This window comes from Poecile atricapillus, chromosome 2 (assembly GCF_030490865.1).
Source record: "Poecile atricapillus isolate bPoeAtr1 chromosome 2, bPoeAtr1.hap1, whole genome shotgun sequence".
Classification (NCBI taxonomy): Eukaryota; Metazoa; Chordata; class Aves; order Passeriformes; family Paridae; genus Poecile; species Poecile atricapillus.
Genome location: NC_081250.1, coordinates 93,115,196 through 93,135,167, shown reverse-complemented (window position 1 = coordinate 93,135,167; position 19,972 = coordinate 93,115,196). Strand labels below are relative to the sequence as shown.

Genomic DNA, 19,972 nt, shown 5'->3' with positions numbered 1-19,972 from the left:
GTTATTTTGTTGTTAAGAGAGAGAAGTTCTACTGAAAATTCATAAACCTGAAACAAATAAAATATTTTTTTTATAGGCATTTAGTAAGTCTTGATATTGTAAAGCATATTAGAGGATAGTTGGAAGGTTGTAAAAAAGGTAGATACCTGAGTCTCTTTGAAACTATTTCATTCCAAATTAATTTTGATTTAAGTTTTAGGATTTGAGTAACAAAATTGAAGTTGCTTTTCGAAATACTTCACTGAATTGTTAGTTTATGAAATAAGTTTCTAGTTGAACATAAACTCACTCTTTTCTTAGCATTCAACAATATTTTTTTTGTGCTCAAAACTGTATTTGTTTCTACAGGAGGAGCAAGAGTAGATTTGGTTGACCAAGATGGCCATTCACCCCTTCATTGGGCAGCCCTGGGAGGAAATGCTGATGTGTGCCAAATCCTGATAGAAAATAAAATCAACCCTAATGTGCAGGACTATGCAGGTAGAACACCTCTGCAGTGTGCTGCTTATGGAGGTTACATTAACTGCATGGTAGTGCTACTGGAAAACAATGCAGATCCAAATATTCAGGATAAAGAGGTACGTTGTTCTTCTTCACTGAGGTATAGCATTAACTTTAGAATAACCATAAAACAAAACATTTTCCTTTTCTTCAAGGTCATTCTTTTTCCAGGACATAGTAACATCTGTGCTGCTGTTTGTCACTAAAGGAAATGCATCCTGATGTCATTTTCCCTGTGCCTTCACTTCTAAAATCTCGAAAGAAAAGTAGTGTTTTAATATGTAACATGAATTGAAGATTTGTATTTTTCCAGATCACTTTTTTGGTTTTTCCTTATCAAAGCGTGATAATATGAGGAATCATATTAATGATCTGATTTCTTCTATCATTCCTTATTAACAGCTGACATGGGAATATGATTTTAGTCTGTTCTTCAGCATACAGAGAGAAAGCAAGTAAGAAAGTAAGGTACTGCAAGTGAGATGGCACAATAACTGCTTCAATTATTTGTCCACATTAAGTACCCAAATAATATGTATCACTCTTCCAGGTGAAAAAAAAAAAAAAAAAAATACTGATTGGTTTATACGTTCTTTTGTGCCATTATTCAGGCAGTAATTGGAATTAGGAGCCAGAATAATTGTGCAACCTATAACAGATTTCTTTGTTATATGACGTAATTTCTCAGAAGTCAGTAGAACCTCATCAGTCAAAAGAGCCTCACCCAATTTATTGAAATTTTCTGTAGCTGTTTGTTGTAGGGCATAGATAATTCCAGGTAATGGAAATGTGGTTTTCATTATGAGTTCTACAGAGCACGCTGTGCATCTTTTGCAAAGAAGGCAACTCTAAGGCTAATCTTCTATTGCTGCTTTTCAGCTGTTTTAGGTGAAAAAGCACTAGTATTGAAATCTTCTTAAAGAAAAAAAAAATTTTTTTAAGTGCTGTGTTCTTTTTTTAACAAGGAAGTTTATTTAGAGGAACTTTTTTTATCTTCATGTCCAGAAAAGCACTGAATTGGACTATGATTTATGACTTTTATTGTGGCATGGAGGGGCTAATATTTATTTTTGTTCTGTGCTGTTGTTTTACAGGGCAGAACTGCCCTGCACTGGCTCTGCAACAATGGCTACCTTGATGCTATAAAGTTACTGCTCAGCTTTGATGCTTTCCCTAATCACATGGAGAACAGCGAGGAGAGGTATTGCTTGTCTGAAGGTGTTACTTTGTAGTTGTGCCAAAGCGCTGCTGCCTTCCATTTAAATGTTAAATGTTCGGATTCTGCAAGGGAATCGTCATCCTGTATCTCAAAGGAGTGCTGTAACCTTGGGCTTCAGCGTAAGCAGCTTTTCTAATGTGAAAGTTCCCTTCTTTAGCTAAGATGTTGCAGCTTCAACTTTTATACTTCTGAACCATGAACTTCTGGAAGTATTTACTCACTCTAGCCTTGTTGGAAATATTAAAGATCTTCCTCATTTATATAGAGCTGAAGGCAGATATGTGTGGACAAAGGATTAAAAGGCAGCTCTGCTGTTGGAATAGACTGGAATCTTTTGTTTTATATCTGACACAAATACAGCAAGAGGAAAGAAAATGGGAGAAATGTAATGTTATGTTTTAAAATGGTGATTATAAAGTACCTGGTGGCTACCTGTATTCTAAAGGCTTGGTTTTAAAAAAAAGTCTCCTATAATCACAAAGAGACAGCACATTTGCATCTCTTTTCTTTGTCTTTCATTGACATATAAATAATAGTTTTTTAAAAATGATTTGGGTTGTGGAGTTCGAATTAATCACATGACCATGAAGATAATTACTATTAGCAGAAATTTCTAATGCCTTTTTTTAAAGTAGATGACCTCCTCATAATTATAAGATTATGAACAGCATGCCATATAAATTTGAATATTTCAGCATTTTAAATAACTTAAGGTGTTTGCAACCCCATATTTCAGTGCTAAATTTGAGAGTTCTGTACTTAACCCCAGGTTTTAAATGCTTTCTTCGTCCATCATTTTTCTTTCATTCTCCACTCTAAACCACTCAGATTTCTCCTCTTTTTCTGTTCTTATTTTTTCTTGAGAAACACAAATGAAAATATAACTTGTTTCCAATTAAGTAGTGTTAAGGCTCTCTTTAGTAATTTTTGATTGAAAATTTAAAAAACTGTTTTAATTAAATTACTTTTAATAAGTAAGATTAAAAGCCACAGTTTTGCCAGATTGGAAACTGGTGTTATCCTTATTTGTGGAAATACACTAATGATGTTCAAATGAAAAGAAAATACCTTAGCTCTGGTTTATCACAGTCATTCAGATAGTATGTATTTTTGTTTTCCGTCTGGAATTAATAATATATATATAATATATAAATGTAGATTACTCAAAATACAACTAGCAGTATTCTGAATGTCTGCTGATAAGCACAAGTGCATGTGCAGAACAAAAGAGATCCCCAGTATGGATCAATATTTAAATATAATTCTCCTAAAATATATATATAAATTGTACAATTGCATCTTGATGAATATCTATGAACCTTGTTTTATTGTTAAGATATTGGAAGTCTGGAAAGTGGAAAATCAAGTTGAGTGTTGTAAGAGAGAGGAAAAACAACCTCATGGAAATAGTTCACCTGTAGTTGGATGAAATTGTTTTTTAATCAGTAACAATTTCAGTACATGTGACTTTTTTTTTCCCCCAAATATTCCTATGGGAAAAAAAAGCTTCCCTTCTTTACTTTCTTAGAGTGTAGTATGAGATATCAGTTAAAAATTTAAACACAGTGGTTATAACTAAAAGATTAGAGTAAAGATAGAACTGAGATTGTAGAATTTTAAAGTGCCTGCTTGCTTGCCAGCTATATGATCAAGTGCAAATCTGGAGGGTATTTGGTTTGTTGTTCTTTGAAAATTTATTTCGTAATCCAACTTAATGTCCTGGGTGCATCAAGCTACTGCCTGACCACCTTCTTGTTAAATTGCCTATAACAGCTGAAGGCTGATGTCTTCATGTGTTTCCCTGTAAGGCCAGTTTGATTTAAAAGCTATCTGCTTTAGAGAGAACCAAGGGAAAAGGAAATTTACATCAGGCTTTGAACTGACACAACAGAGGAGTGTATGTAAGTGTCCATTCATAAAAATCCCTCTTCAGATTTGAGTGATTTTTTTTCTTTTTAAATTTCAAATGTAGCTTGGATGGAATTGGAGAATCCACATTTAAAAATAAGGTTCTTAGTGACTGGGATTTGCAATAGAACACATTGTCTTGGTAGATACACAGTACAGCATAAAGTTTACTTTAGTGTCTTTTGTGTCTTAAAGTATTCCTAATTTTGAATATTTTAAAAAATGTGTTTTTCTGAAACAACATTCCTTCTGAAGTTCCCGTTTCTGGGTTATCAAAAGTCTGTATCTCTTTAAATGCTATCAGCACCTTGACATCCAAATTTTCATCTTATGTCATTGTCTTTATTCCTGTAGACACTTCAGTTCAGATACTGTTTATCCTTCCATCAAACCATTGCTGTGTGGCAGGTCTAATTGTGCTTTCTGTCTTTCTTTGCTTACCAGCACTGTGTCCCAGCAAGTTACCATCAACAAGAGCCCTAATTTTCACAATCACATGCATTGACACTTGTTATTGGATAGTCTCATGTTATATGGTCTTGATTATGGTTTGTGACTGATAATTTTCTGTCTTTAAATGTCTTTCCCTAAAGTTTCAGTGTTGGTGAGGGAGTTAGGTAAATTTTGCTCCCATGTCAACAGTGGGAAATTTGGGAATTATTTTGAAAAAGGCTTAGGCATCTCGGGCATCATTAAAACCCAAAGCAATTTAATACTTTGAACACCTCTGTTCATTTGAAAACAGACTTAAGTTTTCCTAGTGCCTTAAAAAGATAGTATTCTTTGATACAGATCTAATCCTGCTGCTCTGTCAGTCATGGTGTCTTCAGCCAACATTACAGAAGCGAAACCGGATTTAACAGTAGATTTTTAGAAGTTATGGAAATAACACAAAAATATTTTAGCTCACTTTTCCTTTATATTTCTATATGGAAACCTCAATAACACATTTTTAAGACTGCTTTCATAAAGCAGTTAATTCTGTGGGTGGGGCTTTGGGAGATTTTGTCCAAACACTTCAGGTCCTCTCTCCCCTCTTCCATATTAGGAGGCTAAAATAAGTTTTAAACATAACCACAGTGTGTGGAATAAATAAGGTAGAAAAATAATGCCTAAAAAGATGAGAAAAACAGCCTACTGCACAGTGTTTAATCTGTCTTCATACTAGAAGTTGCTTTATTATGAAATGAGGGTGAAGAAATGCACATTATAGCTAGAATTCTAGATCCATAGTAATTATTGTGGTTTTGTGTTTTGTTTTTCTTAGATATACTCCACTTGATTATGCCTTGCTTGGTGAACACCATGAAGTGATTCAGTTCATGTTAGAACACGGGGCTCTGTCTATAGCTGCCATTCAGGATATTGCTGCTTTCAAAATTCAGGCTGTCTACAAAGGATACAAAGTTAGAAAGGCTTTTCAAGAGAGGAAGAATCTTTTAATGAAACATGAACAGCTGAGAAAAGATGCTGCTGCCAAGTAAGTCTGAGACTTTAAATCTACTCCAGCACATATTAGTTGCATGTTTGTATTTACCAGTGTTTGATTTTATCTGTTGCTCATCGGTTTTTGTTCCTCTTGGTAAAATTCATGAAACTGAAGGAAGCATATAACTTCCATGTAACTATAGGCAGATGGAAGTTATTTTCCATATAATCCCAGTTTAAATAACAAACTTAGACCATATAACCACCTTAATAATGTACCACAGCAAGGCAAAATACCAAAAACTGATGAAATAGCATGTTAGCATCCATGAACCTTTGGCTGATATTCTGCATGATGATGAAAAGGCTTGGAAAACATGTACCCCTTTTAAGTAGTGGAAGAAATAATTATTTGCCTATCAAGTCTCGCTATCGGTTTTGAACAGAAATCAGTAGCTGAGATAAAAGATGGAAACAAACCAGGGAAGCCTGGTTTAGTAAGGCTTAACTTATTGTTTCTCTAGCAATCTGAACTCCTGGTTTCTATTTGCAACTTCATTTTGGGCCTTATCATTCTCTGCACTTGTATTTTCTGGTCTTGAATTAGAGAGTTCCTATGAATTGGTTATATTGGATTGCAGATAACTAACATGCAATTCAAATTGTTGTCAGCAAGATATGTAGGGTCTGGCTGAGTTTCAACCCAATTTGAATGTGGTAATGGTAACACAGTGGTGAAATTCTAGAATCAGAAGGTATGTGATAAATGATTATCACAATACTTTGCTTGCTTGGAGTTCATCCTTAAGATTCTTAGTATGAAATTAGCACCTGGTTTCTCTTGAAGAAATCTGATTCTGAAATGAAAAAATATAATAGTCTGAAAGGATTTCTGCATGATTTGGGAGGAGCATTTTGATAAAGAGAGATCATATGAAAAAAGCATACAATATAATTTTTGCAGCTAGGGGTATTTTTGCTGCATCTGTGTATCACAGACAAATTCAGCTGTGCTCCACTCAGTATCAAATTTGGTAGTTTGATGTTCTGCATAATTGGCCAGTCAGACCTTCATTGGGTTTGATTGCTGCTACTATAAAACAATTATTATTCCCCAGGAACAACCAAAGCTAGAAATACCAGATAACTCATCTCTTACTCACATCTTTACATCCTGAAGTTGTAACCTGTAGCTCTCCCGCTGTTTGTCTTTTCTGCTGAAATCAATGTAAGTCAAAACCATGCATGGAGAAGCTGCCTTGGAAAATAATTCTTTTTAAAGTGGAGAGCTCTGCTTCTTGCTATGTGGTCACAACTGACTTTACCAAATGAGATAGTTTTATCCTTTGTGATGACAGTCATTTTTAGAGGAATCTCTGATCCACCATGTAGAAGATTAAATGGAAGAGAATTGCCTCATGGAAATTTGGGGATATTTTTATAATAATTTTCTTTTGTGAGTTTCTGATGTAGTTTCTGAAACTTACTTAGCTGTTGTTGATTTGTTTGAAAACAATAGAAACAAAGTCTGTGTACCAAATACCATAAAAAGAGAATTACAGTACAATTGGAGTGTACAAGCAAATCAGGTTGTCACATAACAAATTTTATTTAATTGCAATTTTATGATCTGTAATAAACTGAAGGGGACATTATGCTGTCATCATTCTGTGTACCCATCTGTGCATTCCACAGCTAAAATTCGCCAGGGTGTTCCTGCATACAAAAAACTATTATCCCTACTGGTGTTTAAAAATCTGGTCTCCAGATAAAAGTAGACATTATGTGGGGATCCAGAATGATGGTGAACTCCTAGATTGAACACACACACCCTCTCCCCAACAATTTCAGTGTAGATATTTAAATCTTGCTTTGAAATATGTTACTTTAGAGAGTATCTCTAAGATAAATCACTCCTAAATCTGCTTGTGTTTAGATAATCTGTTCTTCTTCTGTGGGGCTTTTTTTTTCCTTTTAACCATAACAAAAAGCCAGCATCTTATACATGTATTGTTTTCTAATAAAATTACAATCACTGTATTTAAAGCCTGTGAAATATTTATATACAAATATCTTCTCCCATGTTGTCACCTATATCAAATAAACTGTAATTTATAAAATTAAGTTTGATGAAGGCCAGAACAACATGCTTACTCTTACATCACTGAGCAAAGAGACACAGCAGGAGACCCATTTGGGTAAGCTGGGAATCCTTGACAGAGCTCAAATGTAAAAATGCAGTTTACAGGAGGCAGAAGCTGGGACAGACTGCAAAGGCAGGGTGTAGAAGCATTCCTTGGGCATGTTAATGATGTCAGAAACACCAAAACTCAAATGGAGTTGAGACTTTAAAGAAATGTTCCAGGTTATGAAGTGAGTTTGTGCTTCTACATTAATAAAAGCAGTAATACATTAGTAAAAGACTGAGCAAAGAATGTTTGGGCCTGTTGCTGAATGGTGCATTTAGTGACAACAGACATGGGTGTGGCAGAAGTACTCAATGCCTCCTGTTCCTCAGTCTACCAGAAGAAGGTCTCCCACACCTATTTGCTAAGAAAATTGCTTCAAGGAGAAGCAGAACTGCCAGCTGTGAATGAGGCTTAAGTCAGGTTTGAGAGAACTCAGCCCATAGAAGTCCAAGGAACCAGGCTGGCTGCATCCAAGGCTACAGAAGGAACTAACTGATGCCCTTAAAAGGTCAATGTCTTTGAAAGGTCACAGAGACCAGGGAAGGTCCCCTATGATGGGAGGAAAGAAAATGTTGCACCCAGCTTCAAAAAGGACCAAAAGAGTTATCTGGGGAACTGTAGTCTGATTGGTGTTTCTGGTCTCTGGGGAACTTTTAACAGGCAAAATAAAGAGAAATTCTTTCACCCTTGGGACAATTGAGCAGTAGAACAGCCCAAAGAGGTTATATGGTCTCTGTCCATAAAGGTTTTCAAGACATAATTGGATAAAAACCTGGGCCACCCAATCTGACCCTGTTTTGAGCAACCTGTTAGCCTTGCTGACTTCCTGAGTCAAAAAGACTTCCAGACTTCAAAAAGAGTATTTTGGTTTACTTCTTGCAAAACCAGGTATTCAAGAAAATAATATTTAAGTGTTTAAAACATATTCAGAGAAAACTCATTTCCAATATATTGGATTTGAAAAGACTGCAGAACTCATTCCTCATTTGTTCACCACCCCTTTCACTTTCTCAGGATGAGTTCCTGAATCCGTACTTCTGTTTTTCATTCTGACCAATTGAAGGAAACTGATTGAGAATATGGATGTGAAAGGGAAATGGATGAAAGTGAATAAGTAGCTCATGATATTTAGGAAGAGAAGAACAGTAAGAAAATAAGCAGTTCAATTAAACGGCCTTCAGTAGATTTAGAAAAATGTTCTCATTCCAAGAGAGTACAAGTAGATTATGAGGTTTTACAAAAGACTGGTGGTTACCCCTGCATTCTTAGAAAAGATAGGGGAGTGTGGCAACAGAGAGAATAATGAGCTCTTCAGCAACCTGAAAAGGGAAAAGCACATATTGGAAATTTGATGTAATTACTAAAATTGACAGTAATAAGAACATACAATGATGAAGCTAACAAGCTGAGGTGCTAAGTAAGAACTGGCAAAGGATGTGTGATAGGTAATCACAATAAACCATTATGAACATACTCAATGGAAGAGGAAGAGTAAAGAAACAGTTGGTCCATGAGAGATGCTAAGTAGACTGAACTGATCTGTGGGTTGTTTTTTTTTTTTTACTTCAGAAGAAATTACATGAAACCAACTAGATTTTCTTCTGTGTCTGAATAACAAGTTTTGTGGCCATGGAGAAACAGTAGCTGTCATTCAGACTTGCCTGAAGTCTTCATACATCCTCATGGGAAATTTCTCATTTCTCACCTTTTAACTGGAAGTGTGTATTGATGAGAATTTCACATAAATCCATCCTGAATTTGTATTTTCACTTAAAAAAGTAAATTTGAATTTGAAAATAGCACCAAGATGCAGAAGATGGTAAGCACATTGAAGACTAAATTAGAAATTGGAATGGTGGTAAAATATATACAAGAAATAACTGAGGAAAATATAAGGACTTAGGTAAAAACTAATAGACTGCTCTACACATTTGGGAAGACCCGTCAACATAGGAATGCTGGACAGAAATTAACCATTGTCTTAACAGATTTATTAAGAACTATCAGGTTAAAAGATTATTATAGATCAGAAGCTGAATGTGTCATGAGTCAGTGGTATCATTCTTTTGAAAATAATCATCATGCTAGTTGTGTAGCAGGAGATACTGTTAATACAACATGAAATATAACTCCTCTTAGTCCAAGAAAGCTCTACCAGTAGTAGGATCATACCTGGAAATCTCTTTTCAGTTGAGATTTTTTAAGTAAGTTTTTGGGGGTTTTTTTGCAAGGATAACTTTAAAAACACTCTCTTTTAAAATAATCTTCAGTGTGCAGATAAAAAAGTTAAGTTTCTATTCTTAACAGAATAGAAAAGGTTGAATTCATTTTAGCAGAATCAAAAATTCAAAGCATCTCTGTGTCTTCACAAATGTGTGTGTAAGGCTGAAACTGTTCCTTTCCATCTGCTAAAGGCTCACTTTTCATTCTTTCACTTTTGCAACAAAATGCAAGCTTATGACCATTCAGGACAAAACTGTGTTGCATTTACAATGTAAAATGTTGGCCTGCCAGCTCTGTTACCACTTTTGAGCTGTAGCTGTCTAACTTGAGAGCCCAAATTTGGATCCTGTTAGGTTGCCAGAACCTCCTGAGAATGTCTGAGAGCCCTGAAGTTAGAATCTTGTCTACTTCCTTCACTCGTTCAAGAAACCTAGCCTCTCAAGTTGGACAACAGTAAAACTTGGAAATTTTAATTTCAAAGAGATCCTTCACTGTAATACAAGCTGAGTTTCTGATTAAATAAAGCAAAACACAAGAGGAGGTTCTTATGTATTCAGGAGTCTATTATTCAACTAAGCTGTACTGTGACAATTGTGATGATGCTTTACAAATAGGGAGCTTTGAAATCCCTTCCCTTTATTCTTTCTTCAGTTGAATCTGAAAAATTAGCACACAGATAAGACCTTTAAATAAAAAAAAACAACCCTTTGCTACTTCTTGGTTTCTGGTCCGGTGTCATTTCAATAACTTTACAATTGGTACGTTGCTGAATTTATTGTTTTGAGTTGATCTGCTCATCAGAGGACTGCAGGTCATTCTAGCTTGATTGTGTACCACACAGCCCATCTCACACTTCCTTCTCTGAAACCCTGAATAGAGGACATTGGTAATAGGTGGCCTATTCTTGTGAAGAATAGAAAATTACTATTCTGTGAATAGCAAAATCTGATTTATCAGCTCAAATGGCACAGTAATGGCAGTGGGATCCATACTGTACACAGTCCCAACATCCCCACATAGTCCGGTTGTGGAATGCCAATATTAATTGAAAGTAGCCACTTCTTCTTTTCATGCCAGAGGGAATACTGAATCCCAGGCTGCTAGGAGTGTATTTTTTTAGATCAATTAGCAGCTTTTCAGGTGCAAAGTTCAATCAGCTTCTTCTGCAGAGCATAGTTGATAAGATAGCACTGACAGATAAAGTTAGGGCTTCTGGCTGGCAGCTCAAGCTGCAGTGACATGCGCTGGCAGTGACACCGCTCACAGGAACTGGGGCTGGCGTGCTGCATAACTCACCTGTCACACGCCATGCTGGGAGGTGATGTGGCAACAGCCTGCACACTGTGTTGGAGCACTGGAAGCAAGTTAAAATACCAGGCAGCTACATGATACGGCATTTACCGCCTGTCCGTTCCAAAAGGAAAAGTGTCACTTCATCCAACAACCAGGGCTTAATTTATAAAAACAGATTCAGTGGGAGGTAGGTATGTAATGTTTGCCGTGTGCTGTTTGGTTTATCCTGCTTGGCACTAGCAAGAATTTAAAAGCTAAAGTGTAATGATAGCCCACTCTGTTTCAAAATAGGCTGCAAAATTTTATTCAATGGATGCACCCTTCCTAAGTTCATCCAAAATTCTCTTTCATGGCAACACTATTAAAAGATGCATGACTTACTTCATTTTGGAAATCCAAATGTCACCATTGTAATGACAAACTGTGTGCACACAAGTTTTTAATTCACATCTCATATTATCAGTATTTGTCGTTTATATGACATATAATGTTTATGTAAAATTAATTACCTACCAATGACAAATACATAGCAGCATGTTAGTACCACTAGCTAGTTCAAAGTTGGTTTATAATTGTCTGTACTAACTATGACACATTTAAGTACTAAAAAGTAATTTTCAAAGATATTGTGTCTTTTGTTAAAGTCTTTTGCTTTTCAAATACAGTGCATTGCATTACTACTCACATGAAAATATTGCTCATTACTAATTACAAACACAATTATTAGTGTTATGATTCTTTTTTAAATCCTGCTTTTAATTTTTCTGTATTTATAAAACCCCCTAAATATAGTTGTTTTCAATAAGTAAAGTGTTTTAAGATCAGTCAAAACAACTGCAAACTGAATGGGCAGCTGGCTGACAAGGACTTAACCTTCATCATGCTGTAGCTGCAAGTCAGTTGTTGTTTTGGATCAAGCTAAGACATTTCAGTGCAATATGTGTCCTTTTCTCATGAAAAGGATGTCAAATCAGGGATTTGTTGTGGCAGTGTCAGATTTTTAGAGGAGTGTGTTCAAGTTAGATACATGCTAGATTTAATCTTCAGAATTCTTATGGTATGGACTGTAATTGCAGGAAACGTGAAGAGGAAAGTAAGAGGAAAGAAGCCAAGCTGCAGAAAGGGATGCAGAACATGGAACAAAATAAGTTTCGGGTACCACAGAATACCACAAATCGGGAGAAAGCTACCAGTGTCCAGGTGTTACCCAACAAAGCAGCTGACACACAGAGCAAGAGGCTTTTGTCCCTCAATGCTTCACAGATCCAGGCAGGGAGGAACAGCAGAGGTTCACCTAAAGCTGGTCATGACAAAGGGACCCCAAAGGAGAGCTGCCTGTCAGCAGAGCCTCAGAGCGAAGGTCATAAGATCAAGCAAGGTTTGTGATCTTTTTTAATTGTGCTGTTTATCTGCTTCATCCACTTCTTGGGGGGATTTTATATATAGAACCCATTTCGTCTTTCTCTGATTTCATATTCTTTCATCACCTAAGCAATTTGTGCAGCAGGGTAGAGTTAGATACAGATTGTTTTAGTCTGTGTGAAGTAGTGAAAAACACCAGTACAGTGTCTTATGGTGTCTATAAAAATACCCAGAATATGTAAAAACAGGCTGTGGGCAATTGTTCTATTAGTTGCATTCTTTGGATAAATAAGTTTAAAGGTATTTGACCTATCTGTGGTGCACACGAAGAATGTTAATGGAGAAATGGTAACTCCGGTTTTCGAACGAGATTTATCCTCTCACTCAATCCAAACAATCCATGTTTGAAAGAATGCTATGCCTTTTTTAGGTATCCATCCTCTTCTTGTTACTGAAGTGATGCCAGGAAAGTTGATGCAATAAGGATCAAACCATGAAGTTGTATACTCAGCTCTCATTAGGTGTTCTGATCAATCCTCTTGTGACCAAAACTTTAATGGACTTTGGGCATTTTATTGGAATTAAATATAAATTTAGACCCTTTGGCCTGTGAAAACTATGATTCAGTTGTTGAGTGTTTTCTGATCTGGTTATCCAGTCAAAAGGATATCCTGTAAAGGCATTACGAATATAGCATGGTTTCACCAGGTTTTGGATGATTTTCTGAAATGACAGTATTTCAGAGATCTCTTTCTTTTCTTTTTCCCCTCCTACCTGCCCTGTAACATCCTGTCTGTTACATTTCATCCTCTCTGGTCTATTTTTTCATTCTCCTGTTAATTTCCAAGCAGAATGGAAGGTGAATGGAAGATGGAGAATTTTCACTTTTGCTCTCCAGGCTTCCGAGTCACCCTCATCAGAGTGTTTAGGAGCAGTGATCACACAGCAGCAAGGGAGGAATAGGAAGGACTTCAGAATTTCATTCAGGATGTCAAGGGAAGTACTGAGAAGCCAAGTGCTTTGAGTTTCCTGGGTCAGTGGGTTATCCTGTGCCAGGATACAGCATGGATACCGCAGGAGTTTTTCAGGCATGTAACTCAAATGTCATGTTAGAAAGAAAACCATTTGTAAAACATTAAGCAAATGAAGGTGTTTGGGATTCTACTGTGACAGGCAATCATGTCCTCTTCTGATTCTTCCTGCTTGCAGTTTTTGTTCATTTCAGTGAATCCTAATGTGCCCCAAAGGTAACTGAGCAAAAAAAAACAGAGACAAAAACTGTGTTTTGCTGGATCAGAGAGTGAATTTGTTTTCAATTTCTCTGTCTAAAGATTCACTGAGGAAACACATCAAAAGCAAGTCAAGTTGTGTCCATTTCCATTGTGGCAAAGCAAATGAGGGAACAAAAGTTGAAGTGAAACATCAGGTTGTGGCTGCTGCAGAACTGGATGGAGAAAAGCGCAAGGAACGTGCTGTCGACACAACGGGTGCCTGTGCTCGGAGGAGCAGGAGGCTTTCTGCTTCTGCCCATAGGACTGCCAGTGCTGGGGAGAAGCTGAGGGATCCAAGTCAGCCTCCCTCTGGCAAGAGGGACCACGGAGAAGGAAGGTCTGTGTTCTTCTGTGATGTTGGTTGTACCAGTGGAATGGCACAAAACTCAAAGCCGGGTGAAGCTTCTTCCAAAGGCAAGAGGCGCCAGCAGAAACCCAGAAATAAAGAGGTAAACGATAAGAGATGTTCACCAGCTGGTTCTAGCAGACCAGGAAGTGCCAAAACAGTATTTATAAGCACCAGAAATGACAGCCTGCATGCTGTAGAACAAGCCGTCAAAGCAGGAAACAATGAAATAGCAAAAAAGCCCTCTTCATTATTGTCTGCTGAGGCAGATCCTACCAGGACTGTGCCAAGAAACCCAATAGCATGTTCTGCTTCTGATGACAGTTTGAACTTGGAAAAAACAGGCATAATTGTATCCAGGAATGCAGATGATCAGTTATGTTCTGTTCCATGGCAAAGTACAAATATTGAACTAATCCCTTTAGAGATTCGAATGCAGATCATAGAAAAAGAAAGAAAAAGAAAAGAGCTTTTTCGGAAGAAGAACTATGCTGCCACAGTCATACAGAGGATGTGGAGAAGGTAAGGTTTCTGTTTCAGTGAGTAGAGAAGAGTGAGATACAAGTAGATGTAAATGAAACTAGGCTTGTTGGCAATGTGCTTTACTTGGCTTTCAATGTTGCCAGTGCTAAACGAGGCAGTTAATAATGTTTCTCTACACAAGGGGAAGTGGGTTTCAGTTGCATACAGTTACATTAGAAAGTTCATAAAAACTGCAAGGTGTAAGTGATGACTTTTAATAGAGAAATCGTTAAACTTCTATTTCAAGCACTGATATTTCTTTAGAGAGTGCAAATCAGGATTTGCCTAAACCTGGAGTTCAGTGACAAACTTGAAATTGTGCTCTGACCTAACATTTAACCACGTTACCAAACCACGGAATGTTTGAGAGCTTTGAGTGTTCATTGCCAAAACTTGGAGGTAGCTTGAATGCCTTGATTAAGCAGGAACAACTGTTGTACAGAAGAATGTACATAATGCTTTCCACAGCATTATCCTGCTTTCATGAATGTGTGAGTTTCAACCTCAGAAATGCAGTCATTCTAAAAGTACATGCTCCTTAATATTTAATTTCTTATCAAAATCGGCAGGAAGAGTATGTAAGGGAAGTATATAATATGCAAATTATTCTTATTTCTTGTTTTTGTTTAAACTTTCTTTGATTTTACTGAATGCAGAAAACTATAAATTGCTTGTGTTTACCAGTATTCTTTCCATGTCTCCCACTAGTTTTAACAGTTTCTCTGAGGGACTCTGAGTTGAAGATGTCCCTGGCCATGTCAGGGAGGGTGGACAAGATGGTCCAACCCAAACCACTCTGTGGTTCTGTGACTCCATGCCATGTTCCTCTGAACTGTGAAGCAAAGCAGCTACTTTTTCTCCAAGGGTTCCACCACTTCTGCCCTCTATGCTGCTTGCTCCTCGGCCTTTTCTGATGTAGATCCCAAGTTTTTGTCTTATGTGTTCAAATTTCTTAGATACCAAAAGCTAAATGAAGCCAGGAGTAGGTTGGGAGAGTGTACCTGCAAGTGATGCTGCTGCTGCTGCTGGCTCTGCTGCTTTCACTCAACACCAGTTAAAAATCCTTTCAGAGGGGCAGGCATGTGCCATGGCTTTAAGACAAAGCAGAAGCGATGTGTAGCGAGTGCTTGTGCAAATCTCCCCACAAGAACTGGGATCCAAGCATTAAGCTGGCTTACCTGCACAGAAATCTGCATTCCATTTACACTACAGATTTTGGATAGGCCTTTCTAAACTGTCCACCTGCTGAAACAGGGGTGGTGTGCCTTCTCTCCAAGAAGCGCATGCGCTTACTAACACTTTGCATTTTGGAAATTGTGGGAATTAAAGATTGCTTAAGTTACATTTGTTATTTAAATACTTAATAGTGAAAAATAAATATATTTGTTCTGTTCTGTTTGCAAGAACTCATAGAACACTAACAAGGGTCATAAATTCTGCAACGCTGCAGGAGACATTCATTTGGCAGTTCTTTCACTGTCCTGTGTTTGCTTTTTTCCCAAACTTGCACATGGTAAATAGCGTGTACTTGTAGACAGCAATAAAATTATACAATGTTATTGTGTAATTCTACATTAGAAAAAGGTAAAAGTACATACTTGAGTTCTGGAATTTCTCTAAATTTGCATTAAATGCATTTGTCTCACTGCAGATTTATAGTCCTGAATCACTTATTGAAGGGAAACACAACAGCAGAGTGGTACTGGTCTACTTAAGTGTATTAAACTTGCCGTTCTCAAGAGAATGTTTCAATTCCCAAATCTGCAAACTTTATAAATCTAGTCCTCAAAAGTGTACTCTAAGGTGTGTGGCTTGCCAAAGGTTAATTGCTTATCCTGCTCATTGAGGCTTACAGATTCTGTGTCTGTGTTCTCTCCTGGGGGCCACCGGGGCCTGTACTGTGCTCCAGGGCCCACAGGGAGCCAACAGAAGCTGGAATAAGTTGATTGCTGTTGTTCTCCCACTGGAGTCAAGCTGTATTTTTTTAATATATTATTGCTGTGTGCATACTTTGGCCAGCAGTGGCTTTTAAGATTAGAGCTTCTGTAACAATGAGTGAAAATACCACTTGCCAGCTTTGTTCTGCACATGAATATTCCACTTTTCTTTTATGTGCAGTAGTTTTGTTGACTAAGCGTTCTGACCATGTCAGATTGATACTGTATCAAAGTTGGTCCCATTCTCCTTTTTTCTCACTAGGATCAGAATGATCTGTTATGAGAGAGCTGAATTAAAACAATGTGCACTTGCTCTACAGATAACTACCTACATCTTCTCAGTGTCAGAACCTCACAGTTGTTCTCTTGTGGCTAAAAACTACCAGAGGTTCTCTACAAACTGAAATCACAGCTGGGTGCAAAGGTGGAGGGACTGTGAGTGGGTCATTTCACGTATCAGCAAAGGCCTCTGGCAGCAATTACTGAATTCCAAGACAGTAGCTTTCTGCTCCAGCATAAAACAGTTCACCAATTGTTTTTTCTGCAGTTAAGTATTCACTTAACCCATCCTTAGCTCAAATTATGTTAGCAAGTCACTGCAACTGTGCTCCCTCTTCACTTTCTTTTCCTCTCTTACCCCTCTGAAAAGTTAAAGGTGGTATGTTATTTAAGAAAACTGGATCATTTTTTTCCCTCTGTGTCTCAATAACACTCCTCTTCTGAATTCATACCATGCTTCAAAACTTGCAGGCCCTGACAATATGCAGTTGCTGCCTGCATTTGTTATGTACTTTAATGAGCTGCATAACAGTACATGCCTGAATTCTGAAGCTTCACTAAATTAAGATTAAATACATTTGTCTCACCCAGCAAATTTCACGGAGGTAATTTACTAAGCTTATTGGAGGTTTAAAATTATTTGGGCTGTAACGGAGCATATCATCCCCCTTTGGCATTCTGTTGTGCTTTTATGTACTCATTTTTTGTATATGGCTGCTGCTTTGTTTGAATTAGGTAGTTCGTTGGCTCAGAACATATATTCAAACAATTTGTATCTGGCTGGCTGTCTTTTAATGTAGAACTTTTTGCAGAGGGAGCAACAGAAGAAAATCACCTCTTTCTCTCTCCTTCCTCCTTTGCTTTACCGGGGCATCCAGTAGAAGCCTTTTTGAATGCCAGAGGGGATGATGATCAATGTGTTTTGGCCTGTTACCAAACACTTAAAATTCATATTTTACAAGTGTGACTCAATGCTCATTTGTGACAGGTTTGTACTGGGAGGATTCAGAGTTAATTGCTAAGCCAGTTAATTGACTTGTGAGTGTGAAACACCAATATCCGATTGAATACTTAAGTCTGATCCAAGGGAAATAAAAACCCCAACAACTCCTTGCTGCTGGTGCCATTTGCCACCGGAGTGTGAGGGACAGACAATCTGCTGCTGCCACTCGCAGAGGGCTGTGACTGCGTGCAAGATCAAAGCAGCTGAGGCAAGGTTGGATCAGAAAACAGGGAGCTTTTGAAGGGAAGGGAAAAAACACAGATTGCTGAAAACAAGGTGAGGGGAGCATCTTCAGAGGAGGGGTGGAGAACAGCTCAGTTTTCTGCAGAGGAAATGTGCAGCTGAACCCACAGGAGGCAGATTTGGTTTGTCTCTTGCACTGATTGACTGAGGACATGAAGTGCTAAGGCGCATGAGAAAGGTTGGTGTTATTAAGCTGTGAATATAGTGAAAATGGGGAAGCAGTGCTGATTATACTATTGCCATAAATATTTATAGTTTTGTCTTCTGATGATTTTCTATTTATAAAACAGCTGATAAGCTGATGTCGAAGCACTGTAACTTTTGATACCTGTAATGCCAGTTCTTTAGTAACTGTGTGAAATAATGGATGCATCCAAAATTGAACCCAACTCCTACTTTTTCTTCTGAACAAACATTTCTCATCCAAGTGACTTAGCACATCAGTGGGAGTTCTGTTTTCCCAGTTACTCATGTAATCCACCATGTGAACTGATGCGTGGAAAGCACAGAAGTAAAAACAGGTCACCTAAAACAAGTGCTCTTCTCTTTTCTGCTCTCTAGTTACCAGCTAAGACAGGAGTTGTTTCAGCTCCTTAGTGCTAAGCGGCAGTGCAAGGAAGATGAAGACAAATGGAGACAAGAGACAGCTGCCTTCTTCATTCAGGTTGCTTGGAAGAAACAGCTGAACCATAGCCCTCTGAAATCAGTTCCTTCATGTAAAAATCTGAAATCCTTAAACAAAACCAGCTCAGCCATAAAAACCAGCAAGCAGTCCATCCTAAAGCAGATATATGGTAATTTTCTTTTCTGTAATTTTCTGTATCATTTATTTTGAGTGACTGTGCTTTTATTTTTATAACAGAGTGTATTAGTCTATGCATTTCTTACCTAATTGTTAAGGATTTCAGCTATTTATAAAAACTAGTCTGAATCTCAGGTGTTCTGGGCAGCTATATTTCTGTTTCAGGTTAAAAAACCAAACAACCCAGTGATTTAAAATGGCTGGTGCTAAAGCTGTTTGAATCCCCACACAGCATTGTTTCAGCACAGATCTTGAGCAATCAAATAATTCCATTGCCAGAGCTCCTCACCATATATCAATGTGGAAAGAGAACAGAGCAGTTAAGCTGGGGATAGCTGGCTGTATCCATGCAGAGTGGCTATCTGGATCATGGTTTGGTTCTTTAAAGCATTGTTTTAAACTTTTTGTTTGTTACTGTTTTAAAAATATTTTCATTTGAAGAATATGTTCAATGCTGGTAACTTTCTGTATGAAGATAAGTGGTCTTTCTGGCAAAAGCAAGATTGTCTTTTATAATTCTGCACTGCTTTGCACTGTGCCTGGATGTGGACGTGCAAAGGAATGCATCTTCAAGAAAAGGTAGAGGCCACCTAGAAGAAGAGGTCTTGCTTCTAGACCTTGAGTTCCTTTACAGTATGGATCACTGATGGAATAAGGATATGCTAACTATATGTATTTTAACAGGTGGTAAGTTACTTCAATCATGGCTCTGTAGCTTTGAGAACCAAAAAGGATAAAATAAAGCTAATAAATTTGTTTTCCTTTTTTTTTTTTAACAGCTGCAAAATGTATTTTAACGTTACTTAAATTTCAGTTGTGGTTGTCATGATTTTCTGTCATACAGAATGTCTCATGAGTTTCCCCATTAAAAATGAGAGTAACTTTTAGAATAATGCTGTATCTTACTGAAATAGTTTGTAGCTATGTATGTAGCCACATGTTCATGTGATAAACACAGAGCTGTTCACATTGTGTGTTAAAGGACGTTCTCAGGAAGGCAAAGTGTGTCAGTCAACAAGACCTCCTTCTAAGCTGAAACTTTCTGATGTGCAGCTGGTCTCAGGTAGGACACATCTCATTTTAAGAATACTTTGATGTTTATATACCTGAGAAAACAATCTGCTTAAGGACTAGGCTCTCTTATCAAAATGCATAACTACTGCCAAACTGTTGTGATTGCACGCTCCTCCTTTCACCGCTTTTGGGCTTATTTGAGCACTGCACTTCTATCCTTGAGTCATTTAGATGAAAAACATTTTTACTAAATTCCATCTGTCAGACTGTTTAAAGTGTATTATGGACTTACTTGGGGTTGGGAGCTGTGGTCATGTTAGTGTTTCACCACGTGAAATTTCAGTGCCCCACTGGGCATTTGGTGTTCTTGGTTGTGCTACACCTCGGTCAGACAGGCCACAGCTAGATGGGAACACAGCAACTGCTTCAAGG

General features: G+C 37.5%; 1 protein-coding gene across 4 annotated transcripts in view; it reads left to right on the top strand.

Moving 5' to 3' along the window:
- Positions 1 to 19,972, top strand: part of INVS (inversin) — an 85,573-nt gene that overhangs the window by 63,034 nt on the left and 2,567 nt on the right. For all 4 annotated transcript variants that reach the window (XM_058831929.1, XM_058831930.1, XM_058831931.1 and 1 more), the window contains 7 exons: positions 349 to 578; positions 1,596 to 1,702; positions 4,896 to 5,108; positions 11,838 to 12,139; positions 13,455 to 14,262; positions 18,286 to 18,518; positions 19,509 to 19,589. In XM_058831929.1, the coding sequence (XP_058687912.1) occupies positions 349 to 578; positions 1,596 to 1,702; positions 4,896 to 5,108; positions 11,838 to 12,139; positions 13,455 to 14,262; positions 18,286 to 18,518; positions 19,509 to 19,589 (1,974 nt within the window). The remainder of the gene's footprint in view (positions 1 to 348; positions 579 to 1,595; positions 1,703 to 4,895; positions 5,109 to 11,837; positions 12,140 to 13,454; positions 14,263 to 18,285; positions 18,519 to 19,508; positions 19,590 to 19,972) is intronic.